The sequence below is a fragment of the Prionailurus bengalensis genome, chromosome A1 (assembly GCF_016509475.1).
Source record: "Prionailurus bengalensis isolate Pbe53 chromosome A1, Fcat_Pben_1.1_paternal_pri, whole genome shotgun sequence".
Lineage (NCBI taxonomy): Eukaryota > Metazoa > Chordata > Mammalia > Carnivora > Felidae > Prionailurus > Prionailurus bengalensis.
In genome coordinates, this window is record NC_057343.1 from 144,287,048 (window position 1) to 144,310,057 (window position 23,010).

Here is a 23,010-nt window from a genome sequence, read left to right on the forward strand (position 1 = left end):
CTTCATCAGAACTCTTGGGTGACCAGGTACATTGTCAATAAGCAGTCATATTTTGAAAGGAATTTTTTTTCTGAACAGTATGTCTTAAAAGGTGGCTTAAAATAATTTAGTAACCTGTTGTAGACATATGTGCTGCGATCTAGGCTTTGTTGCTCCATTTATAGAACACAGGCATAGTAGATTTAACATAATTCTTAAGGGCCCTAGGATTTTCAGAATGGTAAATGAACATTGGCTTCAACTTAAAGTTATCAGCTACATTAGCCCCCGACAGGAGAGTCCTCTTATCCTTAAGCTTTGAAGCCAGGCATTGACTTCTTTCTAGTTATGAAAATCCTAGATGGCATCTTCTTCCAGTATAAGGCTGTTTCATTTACTTGGAAAATCTGTTGTTTACGGTAGGCATCTTCACGAATTATCTTAGCTACATCTTCTGAATACATTTCTGTGGCTTCCACATCAGCGCTTGCTCCTTCACCTCGCACTTTTATGTTATGGAGGTGGCTTCTTTCCTTAAACCTCATGTACAAACCTGTGCTAGCTTCAGACTTCTCTTCTGCAGCTTTCTCACCTCTCTCAGGCTTCGTAGAATTGGAGAGAGTTAGGGCCTTGCTCTGAATTAGATTTTGGCTTAAGAGAATGTTGTGGCTATTTGGTCTTCTGTCCAGACCACTAAAATTTTTTCCGTATCAGCAGTAAGACTTTGACTTTCGTGTTCATATGCTCACAGGAATGGCTCTTTTCATTTCCTTAAAGAACTTCTTTGCATTCACAACTTCGCGTTCATTCCAAGAGGCTTAGCTTTTGGCCTGTCTTGGTGTTCAGCATGCCTTCTTCACCAAGCTCAATCATTTCTAGCTTTTGATTTAAAGTGAAAACTGTGTGACTCTTTCTTTCACTTCACTTGAATACTTTGAGGCCATCATGGGGTTATTTTTTGGCCTGAGTTCAATATTGATGTGTCTCAAGGAAAATAGGAGGGCCCAAGGAAAGGGAGAGAGACAGGGCAATGGCCAGTGGGTGGAGCAGTCAGAACACACACAGCATTTACAAAGTTTGCCTTCCTATATGGGTGTGGTCGTGGTGCCCCCTAAAAATTCCAATAGCAACATCAAAGAGCACTGATCACAGATCACTATAACAAGTATAATGATAAAAAGTTTGAAATATTGTGAGAATTGCCAAAATGTGACAGAGACAACAAAGTGAGCAAATGCTGTTGGAAAAATGCCACCAGTAGACTTGTTCACAGGGTTGCCACAAAAAACACAGTATCTGTGAAGCACAATAAAGTGAAGTACAATAAAACAAGGTATGCTTGTACCGTGACAATAAACTCCTTTTAAAAATAGCCTTTCTAAACAATCAAAAAATGTACATACAAAAGGAGTGTTTTTAAATTATGGGCCTGCTTAGATTATATGACAAATCTAGGTCTTTCCCCTCTGTTCCATTTCTTCTTTCTAGCCACTTGATTCTCTTTCTCTTTAGTCATTTTCTTTCAGCTTTAGAGCATACATACGTCTTCTCATCGTTGAAAAATGCTCTTGATTGGTACTGGCTCTTGTAATTAGTTTTTGTGGTTTTTTTTTTTTTTCCTTTTTCATTGCCAGAATTCTTAAACTAGTAATTTTTACCTACTCCTGGCATTATTTCGGCTATCCCATCTCATTTCTAATGCCTTTAGTTTTCTTCCTTTTCTCACTAGTATCCTCAATTTCCTTGTCTTCTCATATAGACAGTTTCCTTATCGCTACATATGGACTCTTCTCTCTTATCTTGTGGGGGAAAGGTTAGTGGGGTGGAGGTGAATATGTGGAAGGTAACATTGGAGATGCGCGCGCACACACGCACACACACACACACACACACACCTTTGTGTTCTTCCTGTCTTCTATACTTGCTCTCCTGTTTCTCTTCTTTCACTGCTAAATTTCCCCTACAAATTACTGTTCTCACTGTATCTTTTTCTAAACTGTTAAACTGTCCATTCACACCATAACTTTGTACTGTTTTCCATCCTTATGAGTATTAAACTTCTAGTTTCAAAGGTATTGACCTTTCCTCTGCTGGATAAATCAGTGGTCTTTTAAATTAAATTTAAAATTACCTTTCTGTGATATTTGACATTGACCACCTTTTTTGTGTATAGTGTTTTATTCCTTTTGATAATACTTTGTTCTTTATTTTTAGTTCTCTAAGGGTAGGGGATAGGTCTTTGACCCTTTGTCATTCTTCAGAAATCTTATTTTTATAACTTAGACTTAAAACATACCTATGCTGATGACTTTGTTTTTACTTGTCCTGTCACTTGAATTCTGTCTACCTTATTAGATGGTTCACAGGTATATAAAACTTTCTTATGCAGATATCTAATTAGGATTCACAATGTGCACTTGCTATTTCATAGGTTAAAAACTGTCAAATATTGGCTCTTTCATATAGTTCAACCTAATATAGAAACCAAAATTCTCATTTTAATAATTTCTTGTTTATATGTGCATTTGACACTCTAGAACCTTTTGATGGAACAAATACGGCCAGAGCTGTGCATGAAAAGCAGAAATTTGACATGATCAAGGATCAATTTTTAAAGGTAAATAGTGTATGAGATTAACTCTAGAAACCTTAGTGGACTAGTATGCTTTGAAAATGGAAAAAAAAAATCTAATAGGACAGAGTAGCCGTGGTTCCTGAGTTATGAAGCTGTTAATGTAGCACAATAGAGAATTCATGACTTGCTAGATAAACTTTTCCTACAGAGAAATCGAACTCTGTGTTCATTTACATGGCTTTCATTTTCATGGAAGTAAGCATCAAAATGAGTGAATAAAACCTAACTGACTCCTTTCTGTCCTTGAAATATCAAGGAATTACTATAGCTTTAGAAGAAAGCTAATGTTTGTTCTATGATTTTCCTTCTGTATACCCCATTGTAACAAGGAATTCGAGCACCATTTTATCTTTGTTTATATTTTGAGAAATTAAAAAAAATCAATGTGTATATTTGTGTACACACACATTATATATAAACCTCAGTGATACATATATAAAATATTGTTTATTCCTTCACTCTTTAGTCCATAATATGACTTTATTCATCGGTGATTTTGCTAGGTGTGGTTTCTTTTCTCAAGGAGTTCGAAGTACTGTGTAAAAACACATTGATGTAAATATATACTATGAGACAGATAGGAGAGAATGCCTCATTAAAGAAAAAAAGATCAGCAAACTGTGAAGGTCATTTTAGAGGAATACTTTTTCATTAGACATACAAGTAGACTTTATTTTGATGATAATTAAAAATGTAAGTATGTCATATTACAAGCTGTCTTTCACATTAGGCCCTCTTTTTATCAACCAGAATAGAAAATTTAAAATTAATAGAATTCTGCAGGGCAAAACAAATATCCAAGAGGAAATATTTAGGTCTATCAGATTAAACTGAGAATTCAAAAACATCATTGCTACATTGTGGTTTTTCTTGATGCCTGAACTTTCATTTAGGATTGTTCAGCTATAAAACCAATACTTTTAGTCAGTTGAACAACTGAAGTAAGAATAAACCAGATATGCAGTCACTGAGTAGTGAGCCAAATCTGTGGCCTGTGAATAAGAATTTGGTTTTTTTCTTTTTGATAAGTTGTGTGCTCTTCTTTTTCTGAAGCACATGAAAGTGGTTTATTAGAGATTTACTCTCTGCTTTGTAGTACTATTTTTAATTGGAAAAGCTTATCGATGCAAACTAGTCAACCAAATAATTGAAATAATCTCACACTCTCTCAAACCCCAAAGGTTTTGTCTTACTTACTTTGCTATTTTAGATGAAATTATTTAAGTCTGTGAGTAAATGTTAATATTGTCATTTGTATCTTTTTGTACCACCTATGTGTCTGTCCCTTTCTTTATTAATAAATTGGAACCACACAGGTATAGGGTTTTTAAATAACATTTTCTTTTCTGACAGCAGAAAAAAGACATTTACTGTATTAAAAACTTGGGAGATAAAAACACATACACACACACACACACACACACACACACACACAAAATCACCCCAAATTTTACCTCCTAGAGAGAACCACTGTTAACATTCTAGTAACTCTCTTTTCAGTCTTTTGTTCCACTTATATTTTATGTTTTAAGAATTATTTTTTTCTTTTTCTCCCAGTCATGGCACAGATTGAAAAACAAAAGAGATTTGAACAGTATACTACCTTTAAGAGCTGCTATCCTGAAAAGATAACTGGCTTCTATATCTTAATAAATTCTTCTGAGAAATAAAGAACAATAGTAACACCATAATGCATTTTGTTTACCTCCATCATGGTTTCTTTTTAACTGTTCTTGTTTTCATGTTTTATTTTTAAGAGGACATACTTATATAAAGATTGCATATTTTATTATGACATTTCCTAATAAAACCCTTTGATTTAAAGATGTATTTTTGAAAATGTTTACATTGATTCGTAATATTATGGCATGGATTTTCAAGAGATCAGATAAAATATTTTTGGGGGAATTATCTGAACAAATAAAAGGTTTTTGATATAACTTCAATTAATTACACCACATGCTAATACTGAAGGGATGTGTGGAATTTTGGAAAGGGACTGATTCACACATACTTAACATATAACGTACAGTATATAGTTTGTTGCCCGTCTGTTCTGGTAAAGTGAAGATTCAAGCCAGTTATTCGGTTACTTGAAACAAAATGAAATCTGTAATTTCACTGAAATCACTGCAGAGGCATGAAATACTGGACAATTGCCTTAAGTCTTCACTTGACTCTCCGGGATAGACTGAGGCTTTGGGTGTGTCTATATTAGCATTTCATTAGTACCTCACATGCTTTTGATGTACTCTTGAGATTGCTTTAAATTTTTGTTGAAAACAGTACATTTTGCACTGTAGTAATATGAGCACCCTGTATTGTTTAGAGGTTAGTAAGTTGTTTTAAAGAATTAGTTCGTTGTAGATTTTTGAAAAGATGAAGTCCCCTGTGCTTTATGATAGTTCAGTGCAATGTGCACTTTTACTTTATTTCACGTTTTCCTGCAACATGAAGCAACAGAAACTGAAAGATCAAAGTTGAGATTATATCCTATTGACAGTATCAGAGTTTGTCTGTGTACAAGTGTAGGATTGTAATCTAAACTGGAATTTTTAGGCAGTAAGCCACTATAAAATGTTTTAGGTAAGACAAAATTATTATAAATAAAAGCTTAATGTTTGTAAAGATATCTTTTTTAGTATTTTTTTCCATATGAAGAAGTAGTGGTGGCTGCTAAAAAAACCTACAGTGTTTATTAAGATTGATTATGGTTTATGTAAATATTTGTAAATTGGTCAGTGCCTGTACATTTAAATATGAAGAGTAATCTTGAAAACAATTTTAACTTTTTCAGAAGGACTGTGTACAACTTCTTTGAGACCTGCTGTAGCACAGTTTGTACCTCTAATGTATTTGAGTTTTTTGCAGACCAATTCAAATGCTAAGACTTTTGCTTTTCTTTGACTTGTAAAGGTGCAGATTTTCATTTCTTCTTTAAGTTTAAATTTTTGTATGATGTCAAATGGAATAAAGTTTATATATGGAAATTGTTGATGTGTTGGTTTTTTCTGTGTGAGGCTTTACTTGTGAGGTGAGGCTGTAGTTATCTAGAACTGAGCTGAATCTAATTTTTATGCTTGATAACTTAGGTTATACAGAAAATCTCAGAATGGAGATCATATTTGGTTAAGCCAGCTAAGCACATCAGCACCCTATTTCTGTGACATTATTTAGAATAAAGCTTTCCACATAGGTGAATTTTTTAGATTACTGATGTTTTCACACTTTTGAAGCAATTAAGCTTTATAGATCAATTCTTTTTCTTGGAAAGTTTCCTAAAATATACACTGTGCAACTCTTCTTTATTAGAATGTATTGAACATAATATTTTGGTGATGACTGGGCATCATTAAAAACAGTAAAAAATAGTCCTCATGCTCTGTGGTAATACTGTATAGCTCTCAGGGATGGGGAAGTGTGTAGGGAGTTCTGCCTTTATAGTATTAGGACATTTCTTAAGAAAGCCCTAGCGTTTACCATGGTATGGACTCCTCCACTGCCACTGTTTTCTCAGCTCTCAGTGCCATACCCCGTCAACCCCATCTTACTGCTGCTACTTTTTAACTATCTTGCTACAACAAATGCATAAAGAAGTTAATAAACTTGTACCCATTTCTAAGTCAATAGACTGAAACCTAAAATTATGTATCTTGTGATAGCCAAATATGTCAAATAAGTGGCTGTTAATATATGAGGAAATTTTTTAGACTTTTAAATTATTTTCAGTTTGACTTACTTGTGTGGTGAATAATACATTCTTTTATTTTCTGTTTGTATTGATCTGGCCATTTCTATATGTTTGCATGTATCATTAAGAAAATAGTGTTAGGAAGTTAAAAATGTGCAGTCTGTACTGCAGCCAAGTTTGGGGTTGGTTTGAACTGGAATCTTTGCAAATAAATCTTGTTGGCTTTAGTTAGTGTTCCCAAGAAATGTTGAGTGAAATGCAAGGAATATACAGTGGCTTTCTATACTTTTGATTAGTGTTTAACAGATTCCCACAACTGTGATTGAATGCTTTTTGTCCTAGGTGAGCAGTCATTTGGGATTACTAGTTGGAAAAGCCTGGCTCATGTTAGGATAATTATTGCTGATGTTAAACCTGGTTTAGTGAACCCTGGAAGACTGGACTCTTGTCTCTTCCCTTCTCACACATACCAGCTGATAATTCTGAACTATTTGCAGTTCTTTGCTCACAGACTTAATGTACACCTATAATGTAGTGTAACTGGTGAATACAACCTACCTTATGTTCATCATATTTAACAACTCTGTGAACAGAATTTGTGGTAATTAAAAATAAATGTCTATTTTAGCCATAAAATCATCCTCATGAAAAGAAGAATATGTATTATAAAGATCTCTCTACCTGTTCTATGTACTGAGCAGGTCTGGTCCTGTTCTCTTCAGGGGATATTCAGTAAGCATCTACTATGTGCTAAGTACTTTGCTTCCTTCTGGGCCCGTAAGAGATGGGGATGGTGGGGGAAAAAATGAGTAACAAATTTACGAAATGTACAGAGGGAAACAGACACATGATTTGGATATAGGATTGAATTTAACCTGAGCATTTCAGAGAAAGGTAGTGATCTTGAATGGTGAGTCACCAGGTATATAAAGGTGGGAAAAACCTTTCAGGCAGAAGGAACTGTGTAAATAAGGGTACAGTGGTGTGGCTTAATAAATGTTGAGAATCGTGACTTCTAAAGAAGAAACCAGACAGATGTGGGCTGTTGTTATCCAGCATTCATCTTCTCGAGGAGCTTGAGCTTTCGTCCTTGAGCACAGGGACGCCATTGAGTTTTAAGCATGGGCATGACATGATCCAGCCAAAGGTCTAGGGCGTTTGGGTTGAGTTTCAGACAAAACTTTGACCAAAGTGGGGAAAATTATTTCTCTTCAAAGTTCTCAGGGGAGATAATGTCCCGACTGAACAGGCTAGGGGCCATGGGGTAAGAGAATACACAATTCATACGCAAACATAAAAGGAGCCAATACTGAAAGAACAACGGTTCAAAACTGGGCTTATGAAAAGGGCAGACTTAGCTGTTTCCCCCTGGATCACTTACACTGGGCAGGAGACCTTGAGCAAGCCAGCTTCCCAAGCTCTTCTGAGCCTCAGGTTTCTGATCTAGAAAACCAGCATTGCAGTTAAACGTACCACCACAGAATCGTGAGGGGATAATGAAAGCTAGACCCTTCGCAGTGTGCCTGAACTAGCAACGGCTCTGCTCAGGAAGGAGTAGTTATTTGGTTGGGATGAAAGGTTTACCAAGAAGTTCTGTGCCAAACACACGGCCTACCAAACCCACACTGGGGGAAAGAGAGGCGGGGCTGGGTGCCTTTTCTCCTTTCAGCAACCTGGTGCAGCTGAAGCCTGTCCCCCTCGGAGTGATGATCGCTGCTGGCCCAAAGGGCCGCCTGGGATCCGCCTAAACGGGTGGGGAGGGCTGGGGGGCGGGGGGAAGTTGGCAGACGCGGGGGAAGAGGAGAAGCTGAGCCCGGGCCCCAGGAGCTCGATGGCGAAACTTTGACGCCTTCTATTTAAAGTCGCGGGGCCAGCCCGCCCCCCGGGCCGGGAACCCGAGCCGCGCGCCGGGGCAGGGCCGGGCCGGGGCCAGAGGCGCAGTCAGAGGGAGAACACCAGGCGCGCGCGGGCGGCTCCGGCTCCAGCTCCGGCTCCGGCCCGGCAGAGGCACGATGGCGAGCAGCGACAGCAACCACGCCGCGGAGAGCCCCTTCGGCTCCGACGGGGACGAGGAGGCGACCCGAAGGCCGGAGAGCGACGAGGAAGAGGAGGAAGAGGAGGACGAGGAGGACGAGACGGCCGCCGAGTCGGAGGAGGAGCCGGACGCCAGGTAGCGTGCGCCCCTCTCCTGAGGCCGCAGCCCGAGCGCGGGCCCGGCCGAGGGCCTGGAGGTGCGGCCGCGAGGGCAGGTGCTTCGCAGGCCGACTCCGCACGCTTCCCTTTTCTTTCTCTGCGCTAGAGTTCGTTTCCTCCGAGCTCAGCACTTTGTCTCAGGGCGTGCTGCCGTGGTAAGGAACTTGAAGGTGAAGGTGCTTGCTGTCAGCTGGAGTGACAGGCCCGCCTGCAGCGGCAAAGTTCACGACCGCCCCCCTTCCCTCCTTCACTCCCCCCTCCCTCCCAGCAACTTGTGACTTGCTGCTCTTGTTTATTCCCGGGGATTTACTTAGGGTCCTGCCTGACCACAGAATGTGCTGAAACGCTCATGTTTGGCCCAAGGCTTAGGAACAATCGTGAAAGCCCGAGCTAGAAGAGAAGGGGGTACGGAGTGGGGGTGGAGGAGGAGAAGGCTGCTCTGGAACCTTCAGATAACCGGAGGTCTCTTGGAAGCCAGCCCTGGACCAGATCGCTATGAGAGGGCTTTAATTTGGTACAAAGGCTTACAAATTCTTTGGACGAAAGAAGCCTGACTTTCAATAACCCCTCTTCTTAAAATCGTGCTTTCCCCCCACTATGGTTCCAAATATCGTTTCAATGAATGTGATTGCAATTAGGTAATATTGTATAAAAATATGGGTCTCCTTCTACTTCCATCTCCCTCCCTCTCTTCATGTACGTCCTAAAATGAGAACAGTAGAAATCACCAGGGAGAGAGTCGTGTTTTGTTTGCTTGTTTTGGTTTTTTGTTTTGTCAGTCAGTCATGTCCTTTCTGAAATCTATTAATATCAGTAGAAAGGCTCTGCAGGTGACAGATCGATGTGCAACGTTTCAGAATGCCCCTCTCAAAGTTAGAAGTTCTGTCCAACCAAAGCCCGCAGAGCTGAAGTTGAAGTAGCCCACAGAGTAGCACTGATAAAGCTGGATGGTCAGTCAGATAAGAAGACTGGAATGTAGGTTACATATTGACCAAGCAATTGCCGAGTGGGAAGCAGGCACAGTCCCTGCCCTCAAGGACTTTATGGAAGAAATTAGGGAGCAATATGGGGAATATGAGTCTATGTGCTAAAGAAATGAGAGGGGCAGGGGGGACAGACCGTGCATACTGTGGAAGCTCAGAGGAGAGTATGTAGATGTGTGACTGCCTTGAGAGGAAGTGGGCATGACCTGGGCCTTAGAGAGTAAGCAAAAGATGCAGAAAGGAGAGGCAGAAGAGAAGGCACCTGCGGGAAATGGAGGAGGGAGTAGGCACCGGTGATTCCCGGGCAATACTGAGAAGGGAAATCTGTCAATCTCAGCCTTTAGAACCTTTTCCCCTAAGTGGCATTGGGGATCCTTATATCTTAGCCCAACTAGAATTTACCACCTAGAGAATTTGAAAACTCCAATGTGAGCAGCTGACAATGATTCCAAACACCACGCTGGGATTCCTTTGCCTTTTTCGGGTAAAGATAGGATTTTTGGGTAAAGATAGGATTTATCTGCAGTAAGTTTCAGCCTGCTCTGACTGCAGGCGGTCAGGTGGACACCAAGGCCAGCGTCGGGATTAGTAGAGTGAGGGAAAACAGGAGGAAATGGGCAGGTGGCTGGGCGCTGAGGCTTTGTAAACCATCACACTTTTACATTTTGGATTTGATAGCGTGAGTAACAAGAAATCAGTAATTCTGAGCAAGATTTAGCTAAGATTGGAAACACATTGGAGTTAGGGGAAGGTTACCGACAGCAGATTGGCAGATTAGAAAGTTGGTTTTCGGGAGGGCTCCTATCAGAGAGACAGTAGCAAAGAGGAAGAAAGGTGTGTAGAGATTGAACCATGGTGAGGGCCAAGGGAAAGGAGATGGCAGGGAGGCTAAAGGTAGAGAAGTGTCAGTGGGCAGGACCTCCTGGGGGAACTGAGAGTCCTGGACTTTTTACTATCTTGAAGTATTGTTAGAAATCAAACCATTTTGTTGTGTGTACGTTTACAAATATGGCCTAAAGTTCTTTTTCTTCTGAGGCGAGAGGTGAGGACTTGGAATATTCTGTAAAGGATCGAAGGTAGGAATGATGTCTCATGGTTCTTCACCCCTTCCTCTTGCCTCTTCTGCCAAAGATTTACAATTATGAGAGGGTCCACTCGCTCTGTGCCAGGCTTAGTGCTAAGTGTTTACGTATGTTTTCTCATTTTAAACCCTCCCAGCAACGCGATGAGATGACTGTCCTTTTATAGATGAGGAAACTGAGGCTTTGTATAATTTCCTGAGGGTATAAGGCAAGTCATTATAAGAACCAGGAGGTGAGCCTGGGTGTTTCCTCCAAGCCACTGCTGGACTTTCACCACCTGCCTTCCTTTGCAGGACAGACCTTTATGTAGGTGAGACTGGAATGGCTCCAACTAGTTTCTGCCTTGAAAAATTCATAGAGCAAAAGGAAAGACCTCATCTTTTTGCATAATAGTGGAAATTTTCCCCCTTTGTGAATGGAAAAGTTGTTTGCATTTTCTTGGAGGTCAGAACCTTTCTCAGAAGTTAGATTACAAACTGATTTTTTTTTAATTAAGAGGCACATACTAGTAAATAAATGGAAATAGCCTAATAGTAACAGAATGACTATTACATCTATTTTATGTGTTATTATTAAGCCATTATTAAAATGCTATTTATTTATTAGGTTTCTTAAAATATGGAAAGTGTATATATTGAATAGGAAAAAAAATGTTCACTGTAAAATTTAGAATGATCTCACTGTAAAATAAAATATGTATTGGGAATAGGCCTAAAAGGTTAGTAAGGTTTCCTAAAAAGTTAATAAAGGTTACCATAATAAACATAATAAAAGGTTAATAAAGAACATTTCAGGAATGGTATATGGAGTTTTCTGTATAGCCACCTTTCTGAATCAAGGGAAAAAAATCCCTTTTAATTATAAAAATGCTTTTCTAGTGCAGACAAGCTCACCATTACACATACCAATGCTTATATCGGATCAGAGAACTACCCTCCTGATGTATCATTTAGTGATACGGATATGATATATGGCATGAAAAAGCCTGAGTGTGAATCCTGTTAGCCATTCTGTCATGAGCAGATTCCCTATTTTGTCTTAGCCTCAGTTTTCTCATCTGTATAATGGTAGTAATAGTTCCTAATGTATAAGGGATGTATAATGTATAAGGTTGTCATAAACTATGTGAATGTAAGAGTACTTGCCTTTAGTAGGTTCCCAATAAATTTTAGTTTTTTATCTCCCTTCAGATGAATCATCATTGGCCATCAGATGAGTCACTATTGGCCGCAAAGCTATTTCTTCTGCCCACCTTCATCAGTGAGGGGAGCATAATGGTCTCAGTTTTCAATGAGTAATGATCCTGTTCCACTTTGATATGTTCCTGTATTCATTCACTAAACATTCATGGAATGCCTACTGATTGCCATGGACCATGCAAGGTGCTAGAGATACAAAAATTACTAAGAATCCATTACTGTCCCATGGTATTCATATTCTACTTGGAGAAACAGAAAAACATAATTATGTCACTAACTTTATAAGTGATTTAAGGGGGAAAAAAGGTCCTTATGAAGTACCTCAAAGTAGGGAGAAAGTCCTGGAATCCATCCTGCCTGGAAGGATTGGAGAAGGCTTCATAAGGGGCTTTGGAGCAGGGTATTCAATGCTAAAAGTGCCTAGAAAGCTAATAATTTGTGGATATCAAAAAATATTTTTGTGTTGCTAAAACTTCATACCAAAGTTATATGTGAAAAGCATCTCTATAAAACCTACAGGATTTCAGAGCTGGGAGAAGCTTTAGAAATTTCTGTTCCCAGAGAATCCTTTTGCAGATTCAGAAACTGAGTGTCAGGAACATTTGTTCAAAGTCACACAGCTTTTTAGTGGTAGAGTTGGGACTTAATCCAGGTGTCTGAGCTCCAATCTAATGTTCATTAGTTTATTCTTTCAACAAATGTTTATGGATTGATTGATTGATTGATTGATTGATTATTATGTGCCGGACACTTTCTAGGCACAAAGGATATAGTAGCGGACAAAATGAACAGAGTTTCTGTCTTCCTGAGAGTGACTTTCCAGTCTGGGGAGACAAATAAACAAATATGAAATATGTCAGGTGGCAACAAGTGGTATGAGAACACGTGTAGCAGGATAAGGGTTTTGCTGCTTTGGAGAAGGTGGTGAGGAAGGCTTTCCCGATAAGGTGACATTTGAGTGGAGACTGAAGGAATGAGGGTTCTAGGCAAAGGGAAGAGCTGGTGTCAGGGCTCTGAGGCAGGAATATGTGTGGCTGATTTGAGGACACAAGGAGGTTGGGTTGCTGGAGCAGAGTAAGTAATGAGAGTGGAGAGGTGGAAAGGGAGTCTGAGAGGTAGTTGGGTTGCAGATCAGGTAGCATTTTGCAGGCCATAGTAAGGACTTCACATTTTATTCTGAGTGAAAAAGGAAGCTGGGTTCAGTCTACCAAATCACTCAAGGTTTAAAACAAACGAACAAGAAAAACATGGTGGTTGCGGTATTCCATTAAATAGTAAGGGCCCATACATTCATATACTCATTGATATTTTTTGGACATCGACTATATGCCAAACACTGTGCTAAATGTTTCAAATTCACGGTGTCCTGTATGGTGGGAAATATGTAAATGTGCATTCATTATTTCTGCATTTTTTCTGACTGCAGAGCAGTGAAGCTGGACTCTTTTAGTCTTTCTGACAGATCACTTAGAAATTTTTCAGTATTTTTGCTTTGGATCATTTTCTGTTGTTCAGTTTTAATTTCTCTGTTTAAGCACAAAGGATTTTTGCCCCAGCAGTACCCAAAACCTAAAAATCCTCTTGAATTGCAGTTTTGCCAGTGTCTGTATAAAAATAGGTCTGTGTAAGCTGATAGAATTAAAATTATTAGTGACATTTACATTTAAGTAATCATTGTAAGAAACAAAACTTTTGGAAGGTGAAGGGAGTTGGTAAGTGGTTTTTGTTATCAGTACGGAGCACTCTGTTTCCATGTATCTATTTATATGATGGCTCCCACTGCTGTGCTTACCCAGGTGTTTTGACAAGTGTGTCATTTGAGCCAGCCCTCTTTTGAGGTCAGTGGAAAGAGCTGCGAGGGGAGGGGTGACTGCTCAGGATGCCAGAGACGGAGGGAGGAGAGAGGATAAAACAGGCTCTTGGAGCCAGAAACTGAAGAGCTATTTAAGTGTTGGCTGCATGAGCATTACATGCCCTTGGTTAGACTTTGACTCAATATAAGGAATACAGCAAGAGTTGTTGTTTTTTTTAAACAGCAAACCTACTAATGTGTATCACATATTGACTGTAGAATTTTACAAAAACAAAAGAAATGTATCCATTTCCTGGATATTCTGAATCTGGGCTTAGTGAAAACCTTGACTCAGTGCAGACAATATAGGCAAATTCCCCTTCCAACCAAGAAAACTTAGAGAATCAGGTATAAGAGACGGGATGTGGTCTGTACCTGAAATAGTAATCTTTGGCTTAGTCCAGCATTCTCCAGTAGACATATAATGTGAGCCACATATGTAATTTAAAATTTTCTAATAGCCACCTTAAAGTCAAAAGAAACAGGTGAAATTAATTTTAATTTATTTTATTCAACCCAATATACAAGTTATTATCATTTCAACATGTCATCAATATAACATTATTACTGGTATATTTTACATGTTTTTATGATAAGCCTTTAGATTTGATGTGTATTTTACTTTCACAATGCGTCTCAATTGTCCCCCCCCCCCCCCCCCAGCTACATTTCAAGTACTCAGTAACCACATGTGGTTAGTAGCTGCTGTGTTAGTGCAGGCCTGATAATACCTGGACATCCATTAGCTTCCCTGGAATCCACAGAACTGCCACTAAAGTTGCATATGTGTATACAACCTTAGACACTAGGAACATAAAGGTGATTGCATGGCACAGTTCTTTCTCTCAAGGAGCTCACAGTCTGGCACAGGGAAGCAGGTAGCTCCACCATAATGTCATAATGTCATAAGCACTACACTAAAGATATTAACAAAGGAATAGAGAAAAGACATACATTCTTCTTAAAATGAGACTTAAAAGGTTTTGCAGAGGTAACGCCACAGCTGGGCAAAAAGATATTTCAAGTACAATATGCGGTTAGATATTGCCTTAGACCCTAGTTCCAGCTCTCATGCTGCTAATTGCTCCTCTGCCTAAGCTTTCTTTTTCTCACCCACCCAGAAGCACTCAGCATTTCCAAGACTGAGGATATTTGTTGAATGAATGAGTGAGTGGCATGAATAACTGAATGAATGAATAAGCAAGTGAATGTCAAGTCATCAGACTCCCATGAGAAGCAAATTTAGTTGGGATGTTGAACCTGTTAGGTTAGGTAGAATTGTGGTACCATTCATTTACCAGGAACTGACAATATCCAGTGACTCTGGAAACACAGTAGCTTGGAGGGGACAGTGATAAGTACGAGGGATTGTTCAATTAGGATGTCTGCAGTCATCATTCCCACCTTCTGTGACTTGTTGGAAAGCCTCCCCTAGGCTGACCCTCCAGCCAGATCATAGATGGGAGGATAAGAATAGGCTTTGCTTTTTGCCCAGAGAAAAGTCCTCTATTAAGGCAACTGGAGTGTATTCAGTTCCAAAATTCCACATCCTAATCTGATAAAGTCCAAGATATGTGGGAAGATTAAATGATGCTACTGTTGTCTTCCAAATTGAACAGCTCAGAGCCTTCTCATTGAGCCATTACTATGTTTTCTTAGTTTGCATATGCTTCTCTTTAAAAATACATTCACATGCTAAACACATTTACATACACCACAAATTTCCTCTTAACGGCTGAATTCACTAGGGCACTTAAAATTGTTGATTTGTAAATAAGATTAATTTCCTCCTGTTATGACTTTGTTAAATTAACATTTGTTAAGTGGCGCCATAGGTGGTGCCAGATGGTGAGCCATAGTTTGACAAAAGACCACAAAAGAAATTGCAGTAGGGATCTTAATTACTGACAAGCCCTGGGGGAAGTTCATAGCCACAGGGGAGGTGAAGGCAGAGTGAAGCAGAGAGAAAGTCAAGACCCAGGACACATGCCTTTATTAGGATGAGTGGAGGGCTCTGGGTTTCCTGGGCTATGACTAGATCAGTCAATTTGAACTAAAATTAGTGGGGTTTTGGTAAGTTCCACTGCGGTCTTATCTAGGGGAGGCACTGAAGGTGGGGGAGACTGTTGATCACAAGAACTGTCGGGGAAGTCATATCAGGAACTTCCAAAGGCACGTGACTCTTCAGACTGTTACCTAGGATATGTGCTTGCATGAGGGAGGCTGGTCAGCTTAAGGCTCCCGCAGGGCAGTCACTTGACCAAACAAAATGGATGCCGAGGCCCCAATACCATGGAGTAGCTTAGCTAAGCTCATGACACCTTCACTTTCAGGGATGTCCATACTATAAGAAAAGAGGCTCATTCATTCAACAGAAAATTATTGAGGACCTACTTAGAATGAGTGAACAAAACACAATTCCTTATCTTTAGAGTTTAGTCTCTGGAGAGGGCAGCCAGTAAACAAGCAACCTCACCTGTAATTAGTTGAATCGAATGCTTTAGTGAAATGAATTGGGCCTGGGGAGCTGCGGCTGCTAGCTGGGGTTCTGCTAGTACGCCAGCCCATCAAGTCTCAGAGTCTTTGTGTCAGTCTCTGGATCCACCTTGCTAGCACTTCTCTTTCTGCCTACAGAAAAAGATTTCAGTGTCCTGTGGCCCAAGGCTGGCAGGAAAGCCTGGCTGCTGATGGCACCTAACCTTGATGGGGCCTTAGCTTCATTTCCCTGACTTATGTTTCTGATGAGTGAACAGAGACCCAGAGAAGGGAAGCGAAACCAGTATTGATTGACTCAAGGAACAGTTGGTCTATCCCTTGCACTGTCACGTGTTATTTTGAGTTATTTTCTCAATAACTGTGATATAGGCATTGTTTTCATCTCCGTTTATGAAAGAGAAAATGGAGGCTTAGCAATACTGAGTAATTTATCTAATGTCAGACAGCTTGTAAGTGTGCTAGGGTTCTAACCCTAGCCTAATGGTTCTCATGAGTTCAGTGCTCACCTCAAGATGTATGTCTGTATACACAGTGGACACATATCTGGTCTTTATTAGCTAATTTCTTTTTTATTTGAGTATAAATTAGTTTTTTAAAAATAACTATTTTAATTTACTTCTACCTTTAAAAGCAAAGCATAAAAGACCCAGAAAATCTGCATAATAGCTAATCCTGACCAGCCCCTTAGCATATTAAGTTTCCTAGTGATAGGGGAAGTAGATCTTATGTTTAAAAATAGACATTAGGCAATCTAGTGTGATTGAATTTTCATAAGGTCAAACATAGCAACACCAAAATAACTTCTCTACATGCTCTATGGGATCATGTGATAAATGTTTAATAGATAATTACTGTAATACCTTTGTTTAAAAGAATTTGTATTGGAGGGGCACCTGGGTGGCTCCGTCAGTTAAGTGTCCGACTTGGGCTCAGGTCATGATCTCGCGGTTTGTGAGTTCGAGTCCCGCATCGGGCTCTGTGCTGACAGCTCAGAGCCTGGAGCCTGCTTCAGATTCTGTGTCTCCCTCTCTCTCTGCCCCTCCCCTGCTCACGCTCTCTCTCTGTCTTTCAATAATAAATAAACGTTAAAAAAATAATTTAAAAAATCGTTTAATAAAAAAAAATAATAATCTTGTTCCTGGGTGCCAAGACAAGGGCATGGAACATGAGAGGTGACAAGTGGTCTTTGAATTTGGCAAAAATGCAGGTCAACAGAGATAGATTAAGGACAGAAATGCTACCACCTGTGAGAAGGTTAAAAGTTGAAACCTTTCAGCATCTGTTTTAGATTGGATTCCCTTTTGAACAAATCCCTTCAAATACAGGACCTTACAACACTTTCCTGGGAAGAAGAGGGCACCAGAAAGGGGAAGGTGGGTTCTTAGGAGTAAGAGGGCACCAAAGGCCCACCGAAGTGACAATTATGCTTCCTCGGTCTTGCTCAGAGGAGTGAGTTAAGGAGATTACCCAGGACACTGCAGAAAACCACTTTCTCCAAGACCTCAGCCTCAGATCACTCATTACTCAGGGAGGGAGGGATATTCTTCTGACTCCCTGACTCCAAGAATCCAGGATACAAAAAGAGGGGTGGGAAGGCAACATACACAAAGTTGGCAGTGCTAATATATGAACCAAAATCACTTGATAATAAAATGTATAGTTAAATTGGCTGATAGGATTCCTACTCCGTTTACATACTTTGGAAGAAAATCCCCAGAAACTGACCTAGTTGGCAGGAGATGCAGGGTAACACAGCCTCTGTGGCTGCAGGACCAAGGCAGAGAGGTGTTTGCCTGCACCAAAAACTGGGGCCTTACGATCTGAATAACTTAGGAGAATCAATGGCCTACTAAATCTTAGAAGAAAATGGCAAGAAGTGGCAACCATTTCTTAGAGTTTTCTTTCCATTTCTCTCTGCTCCAGTTCTTACCTGCTGCTCAAACTGCCAGAGTTTCCACCTGTCAATCCCACAAGTTCCCTTGGACTGAGTTTGCATAGCTTAAGAGTTAAGAATCACAAATTCAGAAACCCAGGCTTTAGTAACAACATTCCCTCTGAACAGCCTTCCATTTGCCAGGAAATTCTCATGTAAGTGATTTTCTCCAGGTAAGGGGAACTGCCTTGGGTTCCAGAGTCAGGGTCAGTCAGGTTTGGAGTTGCATAGCAAGCTGTGACCAATTGAAGCAGAAAGTGACCCTATTCGCTGGATATTGGTAGTTGAGAAAATCAGAAAAGAGAGTTTAGATGGCCAGGAACAACCCTTAAAACGATGCTTCAAAACTGGTCTGAACTATGCAACTCAATTATAAAAAGACAAATAGCTTAATTTTAAAATGGGCAAAGGATCTGAATAGACACTTCTCCAAAGAAGATATTCAAATGTCCAATGAGCCCATGAAAAAAGTGTTCAATATCATTAGCCATCAGGGAAGTGCAAATGAAAACCACAAGATACCACTTCATACCTACTAAAGTAACTCTAACCAAAAAGACAAGAACAAGTGTTGGTGAAGATATGGGAAAATCAGAATCCTCATACACTGCTGGTGGGAGCGTAAAATGATACAACTGCTTTGGAAGACAATCTGGTAGTTCCTCTAACTCTCTTAAACATAGAGTTACCATATGACCCAGCAATTCCACTCCTAGGTATATACCCAAGAGAAATGAACAGATACATCCACATAAAAACTTGCTGACAAGTGTTCATAGCAGCTCTATTCATAAGAGCCAAAAAGTGGAAATGACTGAAATGTCCATCAACAATGAATGGATAAAGAAAGTATGATATATTCATACATGGGATATTATTTGGCCATAAAAAGGAATGAAGTATTGATTTGTGTTACAAGATGGATGAACCTTGAAAACAGTATGCTTAGGGAAAGAAGACAGACAGAAAGGACCGCATACTGTATACTTCCACGTTTATGAAATGTCAAGAAGAGACAAATCTGTGGAGATGGAAAGGATATTAATGGTTGCCTAGAGCTGGGAGAGAGATGGGGAAAAGATTGGGGGATGATGCTTAAGAGTGTGGGATATATTTTTGGGCTGATGAGAATGTTCTAAAATCGATTGTGGCGAGGTTTGCACAACCCTATGAATATACTAAAAGCCAGTGAATTGTACGCTTTAGTTGGGTGACTTGTATATGAACTATATCTCAATAAATTGATTTGTTTTTTTAAAGTTCTTGGGTAAGGAAATGGTTGCCATTATTACTGGGCACTAGATGTCACAATTTGTACTGTTGCCACTTTCATACCAGTAACTCAGGATTGCAACAACTGCTACCCCCAGAGAAAATGACGATCTCTACCATTTATTTCATTCATCAGTGGCTCTCAAGTCGGTCTGGAATGGGTGTGAAGATCATCATGGGGAGAATATCTGGCATTGTCACCTTTAGGACCCACAAGGTGAATTCACCGAATGGGAAGAGAGGTCAGATGCTAGACAGTCCAAAGGAAGTCAGATGTCTACTGGAACAGCATGAGACACTGGACTAAGATTTCTTCAGGTTTTGTTACCTGATCCTCAGAATGTTGAATACATGATGTGTGAGATTTTACTTTTTCTATGGATGGACAATGCTTTATTTAAACAGTGAAACAGATCAAATAGTTAATATAATAGGAATAATAATAAATAATAATTAGTAAATAATAATAAATAGCAATTTATTTGGAAATACAACACAGAGCAATGACCGAGTACAACCATATGAGGTTGAAGTACCCTTTCCCATTAAATATCAGTTGACTCTGACTATCATTGTTTATTCTAGCTTTGACTTTGCATTTTATGATAGTAACAAGTCTTTAATTTAGGCCTCACTGTAACCTGTCTTGCACATCTTGGTATCTCTGCTTTGGGGTTTCAAAGCTCTATTGAAATCTCTCTGTTGCCATTAATTATCTGTTTGCCATTATTAGAAAGTTAATTGCCTTTTAATTCTTTTAGTCTATATACCTAGGTCAGTCCTCCTTTGGGGAATTATGCTTCAACTCACAAGGTGGGCTACTATGACCCTGAACAAGGGGAGAAATGAGACTCAGATTCTCTTTTCTGGTTACTTGGAAATGGAGACACTGATTCTACTTAGCTAGTTTTAGAAACAAAATGTTGGGGTTCAGGTCTCAACTTTTTGGAGATCTATTCCACTTTATTTTGATCTTTTTAATAATATCTTGGCTTTTATGTTTTTAAAAAATTGGTAGCTAATTTTCCTATTAGTCAAAAAATTCTAAATTTATTTCTATAAACTGTCCAAGAAGAAATTAGCTAAAATTGCTGAGCATAACTTGGGGTCTGAGTTGGTATCCAGAAAAAAAAAATGCGATTTAGAACTAAGTAAAGCCTATCCGTCAAGGTAGGGAGCCCAGAGTATAGAAGATGGGTGGGGAGGAGATCCCATATAGATGGGAAGGGTAGAACTCTGAGTGTAGGATCACCCAAGTGGGTTTCTAAAACCTTGGAACAGTCCACTCAAAATAGAGCCCAAACAGGGAATGTTTCAGTCTCAGAATTCTGCAAGCACACCTATTGTCTACCTAGGTGTAAGAGGGTGAAAGCCCTCTGAATCTATCCTGTCACTCAGGAAGGCCTCCATCCTTCATCAAGGCAGGTCATGCCATCTGCCAGAGGTGAGATTGTATTGCTTTCCCCGCCCTTTCCCTGTGTTCCCTGGAATATAGAGGTATTGAAAGAGGGAGAAGCAATAAAACACCTTTTCAGAAAGCCAGGATCCTCTGCTTTTGTTTTTGGTTTATGTCTTAATCTCCTTGGGAAATAACTGTTTGGAAACATAAGAACTCCAAGACAATCGTGTAGACTCTGGGATTGAAGGTACCGTTTGGTAGCAACCATGTTGGGCCATGTGCAAGAGAAACTGAGGAAGCCATGCTAAAGGAGAGAGAGACAGAGGGACAAGATTCATGATGGATTTCCTCTTTCCTCTTCCCTGTGAGGCCTGGATACATCTGCCCTTGGATTCCATGAGAAATCTCTGTTTCCTTCAGATAAGTCCTATTTAAGTACTTTTTCAAAGCTAGCTTGAGAGAATTTGTTCCTTGCACAAGAGTGTTTTAATCTCTTCTTAACATTTCTAGCAGCTATTTTTTTTCTCTTGCAGACCTTGGCTCCATATGTGCCCTTCCTCAGAGCTAGCCAAAAGAACCCCTTAAGGTGGAGTCATGCCCCACTTTTCCAGAAATGCTTATTTCCCCCAATCAGGAATCTTTTGGACATCAATGGCTACAGTATTGAAACCCATTTGACCATGAAGTCCATTCAACCTTCATCAGTACAACTTACTCCAGCAAAATTTTAAAAGCCTGCTTCAGACCTGGAGAAACTCATCCTTCCCATTCACATGCCTCCCTATTGCAAATATGTTAACTCTGTTGAACACAGGGTTATGGACCTAACACCAACTCTAGCACATACCATCCAGGCGCTGGTAGCAAAACATTCATGATCAATCTCGGATTGACCTCAAGAGTCAGAGTCCCAGACTGTCTTTGAGTCTCTCCTGGAGAGTTGTTAAAGCCTTAGCAGAAGTTCTCCAGTATATACTGGTGAGAGCTGCATGACTTCTTTGAGCCTCACACTCTGAAAGTTGTGGGTATGGGGAGGAGTAAGTGAAAATATGAACGCACCAGGATATCACAGGCTCCTAGAACAGAGTAGAGTGTGAAGGGGTGTCCATTCTTCCCCCTGCCTCCCTTCAATATGATCTGTCAGGACCCCTTGACTCGAGCAGTTTTATGGGACCATGCTGCCGTCTAGCAATGCTGCTCTCCAGTGCCCACTCCTCACCTACACCTTAATTGGGTGTACTCCCAGTTGTACAAATAACTCTCCTTGATTGGTGCTTTGTTTTTTGACTTAAAACTGACAGTGAACTTCAGTCTGGACTACACCTATCTCATTAGTGTCTTTTTCTCATTTCCTCAGGGGGTCAGAAAATGTCAAAAGCTTTCTTGTTAGAAAAGTATTTGAATACATCTCAGGGTTTCATTAAAATATACTAGTCCTAAAGCTCCCTGCAATAATTGTGAGCTCCAAGTCAGAATAGAGCCAGGGATGATGTCCCTGCAGCCACTGGGATGTACAGTTGGAACAGCTCTGTCAGCACAGTTTGGTGAATGGCTTTTCTCTCAATTTAGGTTTCAACACGATCATGGCATTCTAAAAAGGATTTCATTCTTCCTTTCTGTTTTGTTTAGGGTCTGTGTGTAATTTTTCTTTGGAACACATAGCACACACTCGTAGATGTTGACTGAGAGCATAAGTAACGATTGAGCAATGCAGGGAACAACAACCAGAAAACTCATCAATTTTGCTTCGTTACACTTTACAGAGATAATCATTGTTAGAGAGATGCCTTCTCTCTTTACTATTTATAGTGTTATGAATCAATCAAAGTGGATTTATAGATCCTTAAAGTCTGGACTTTACAAGGTTAATTCAACATCAGAAAGGAAAAGGCAGAGAACGAACATATGGAACACTTGTTAATTGCTAAGTATTGTACAAGGCATTTTACACATAGTGCAATGCAGCTGCCTTAGGAAATACATTATTAATTTCCATGTTAACTGATGATGACCTTCAAGCTTAGGAAAGGTAGAAGAAGTAATTTGCCCAAGCTCATACAGCTAGTAAGTGATGAAGCCAGGATTTAAACGCAGATCTCTCTGGGATAAAAAATGTTATTTCTACCATTACCCCATCTGTCTGTATCGCATTGACTCAACGCTGTGGTATATACTAAGGTAATGAGACTTAGTTTGTGTTTGAAGAAACTTAATGTCAAATAGAAGATGCATAGTAAATACTAATTGTAATAATGCTAAATAGCAGTAAGTAAACACTGTGGTCGAATTATCAGAG

At 39.8% G+C, this 23,010-nt stretch overlaps 2 protein-coding genes across 7 annotated transcripts in view; both read left to right on the top strand.

The window, feature by feature from the left end:
* The window catches only part of TENT2 (terminal nucleotidyltransferase 2), a 71,916-nt gene extending 66,312 nt beyond the window's left edge, over window positions 1-5,604 (top strand). For all 6 annotated transcript variants that reach the window (XM_043592874.1, XM_043592851.1, XM_043592858.1 and 3 more), the window contains 2 exons: window positions 2,517-2,596; window positions 4,172-5,604. In XM_043592874.1, coding sequence (XP_043448809.1) covers window positions 2,517-2,596; window positions 4,172-4,246 — 155 coding nt within the window. In that variant the 3' untranslated portion in view covers window positions 4,247-5,604. The remainder of the gene's footprint in view (window positions 1-2,516; window positions 2,597-4,171) is intronic.
* Window positions 5,605-8,196: 2,592 nt separating this feature from the next.
* Window positions 8,197-23,010, top strand: part of CMYA5 (cardiomyopathy associated 5) — an 89,705-nt gene continuing 74,891 nt past the window's right edge. The window contains exon 1 of the mRNA XM_043592900.1: window positions 8,197-8,475. Coding sequence (XP_043448835.1) covers window positions 8,318-8,475 — 158 coding nt within the window. The 5' untranslated portion in view covers window positions 8,197-8,317. The remainder of the gene's footprint in view (window positions 8,476-23,010) is intronic.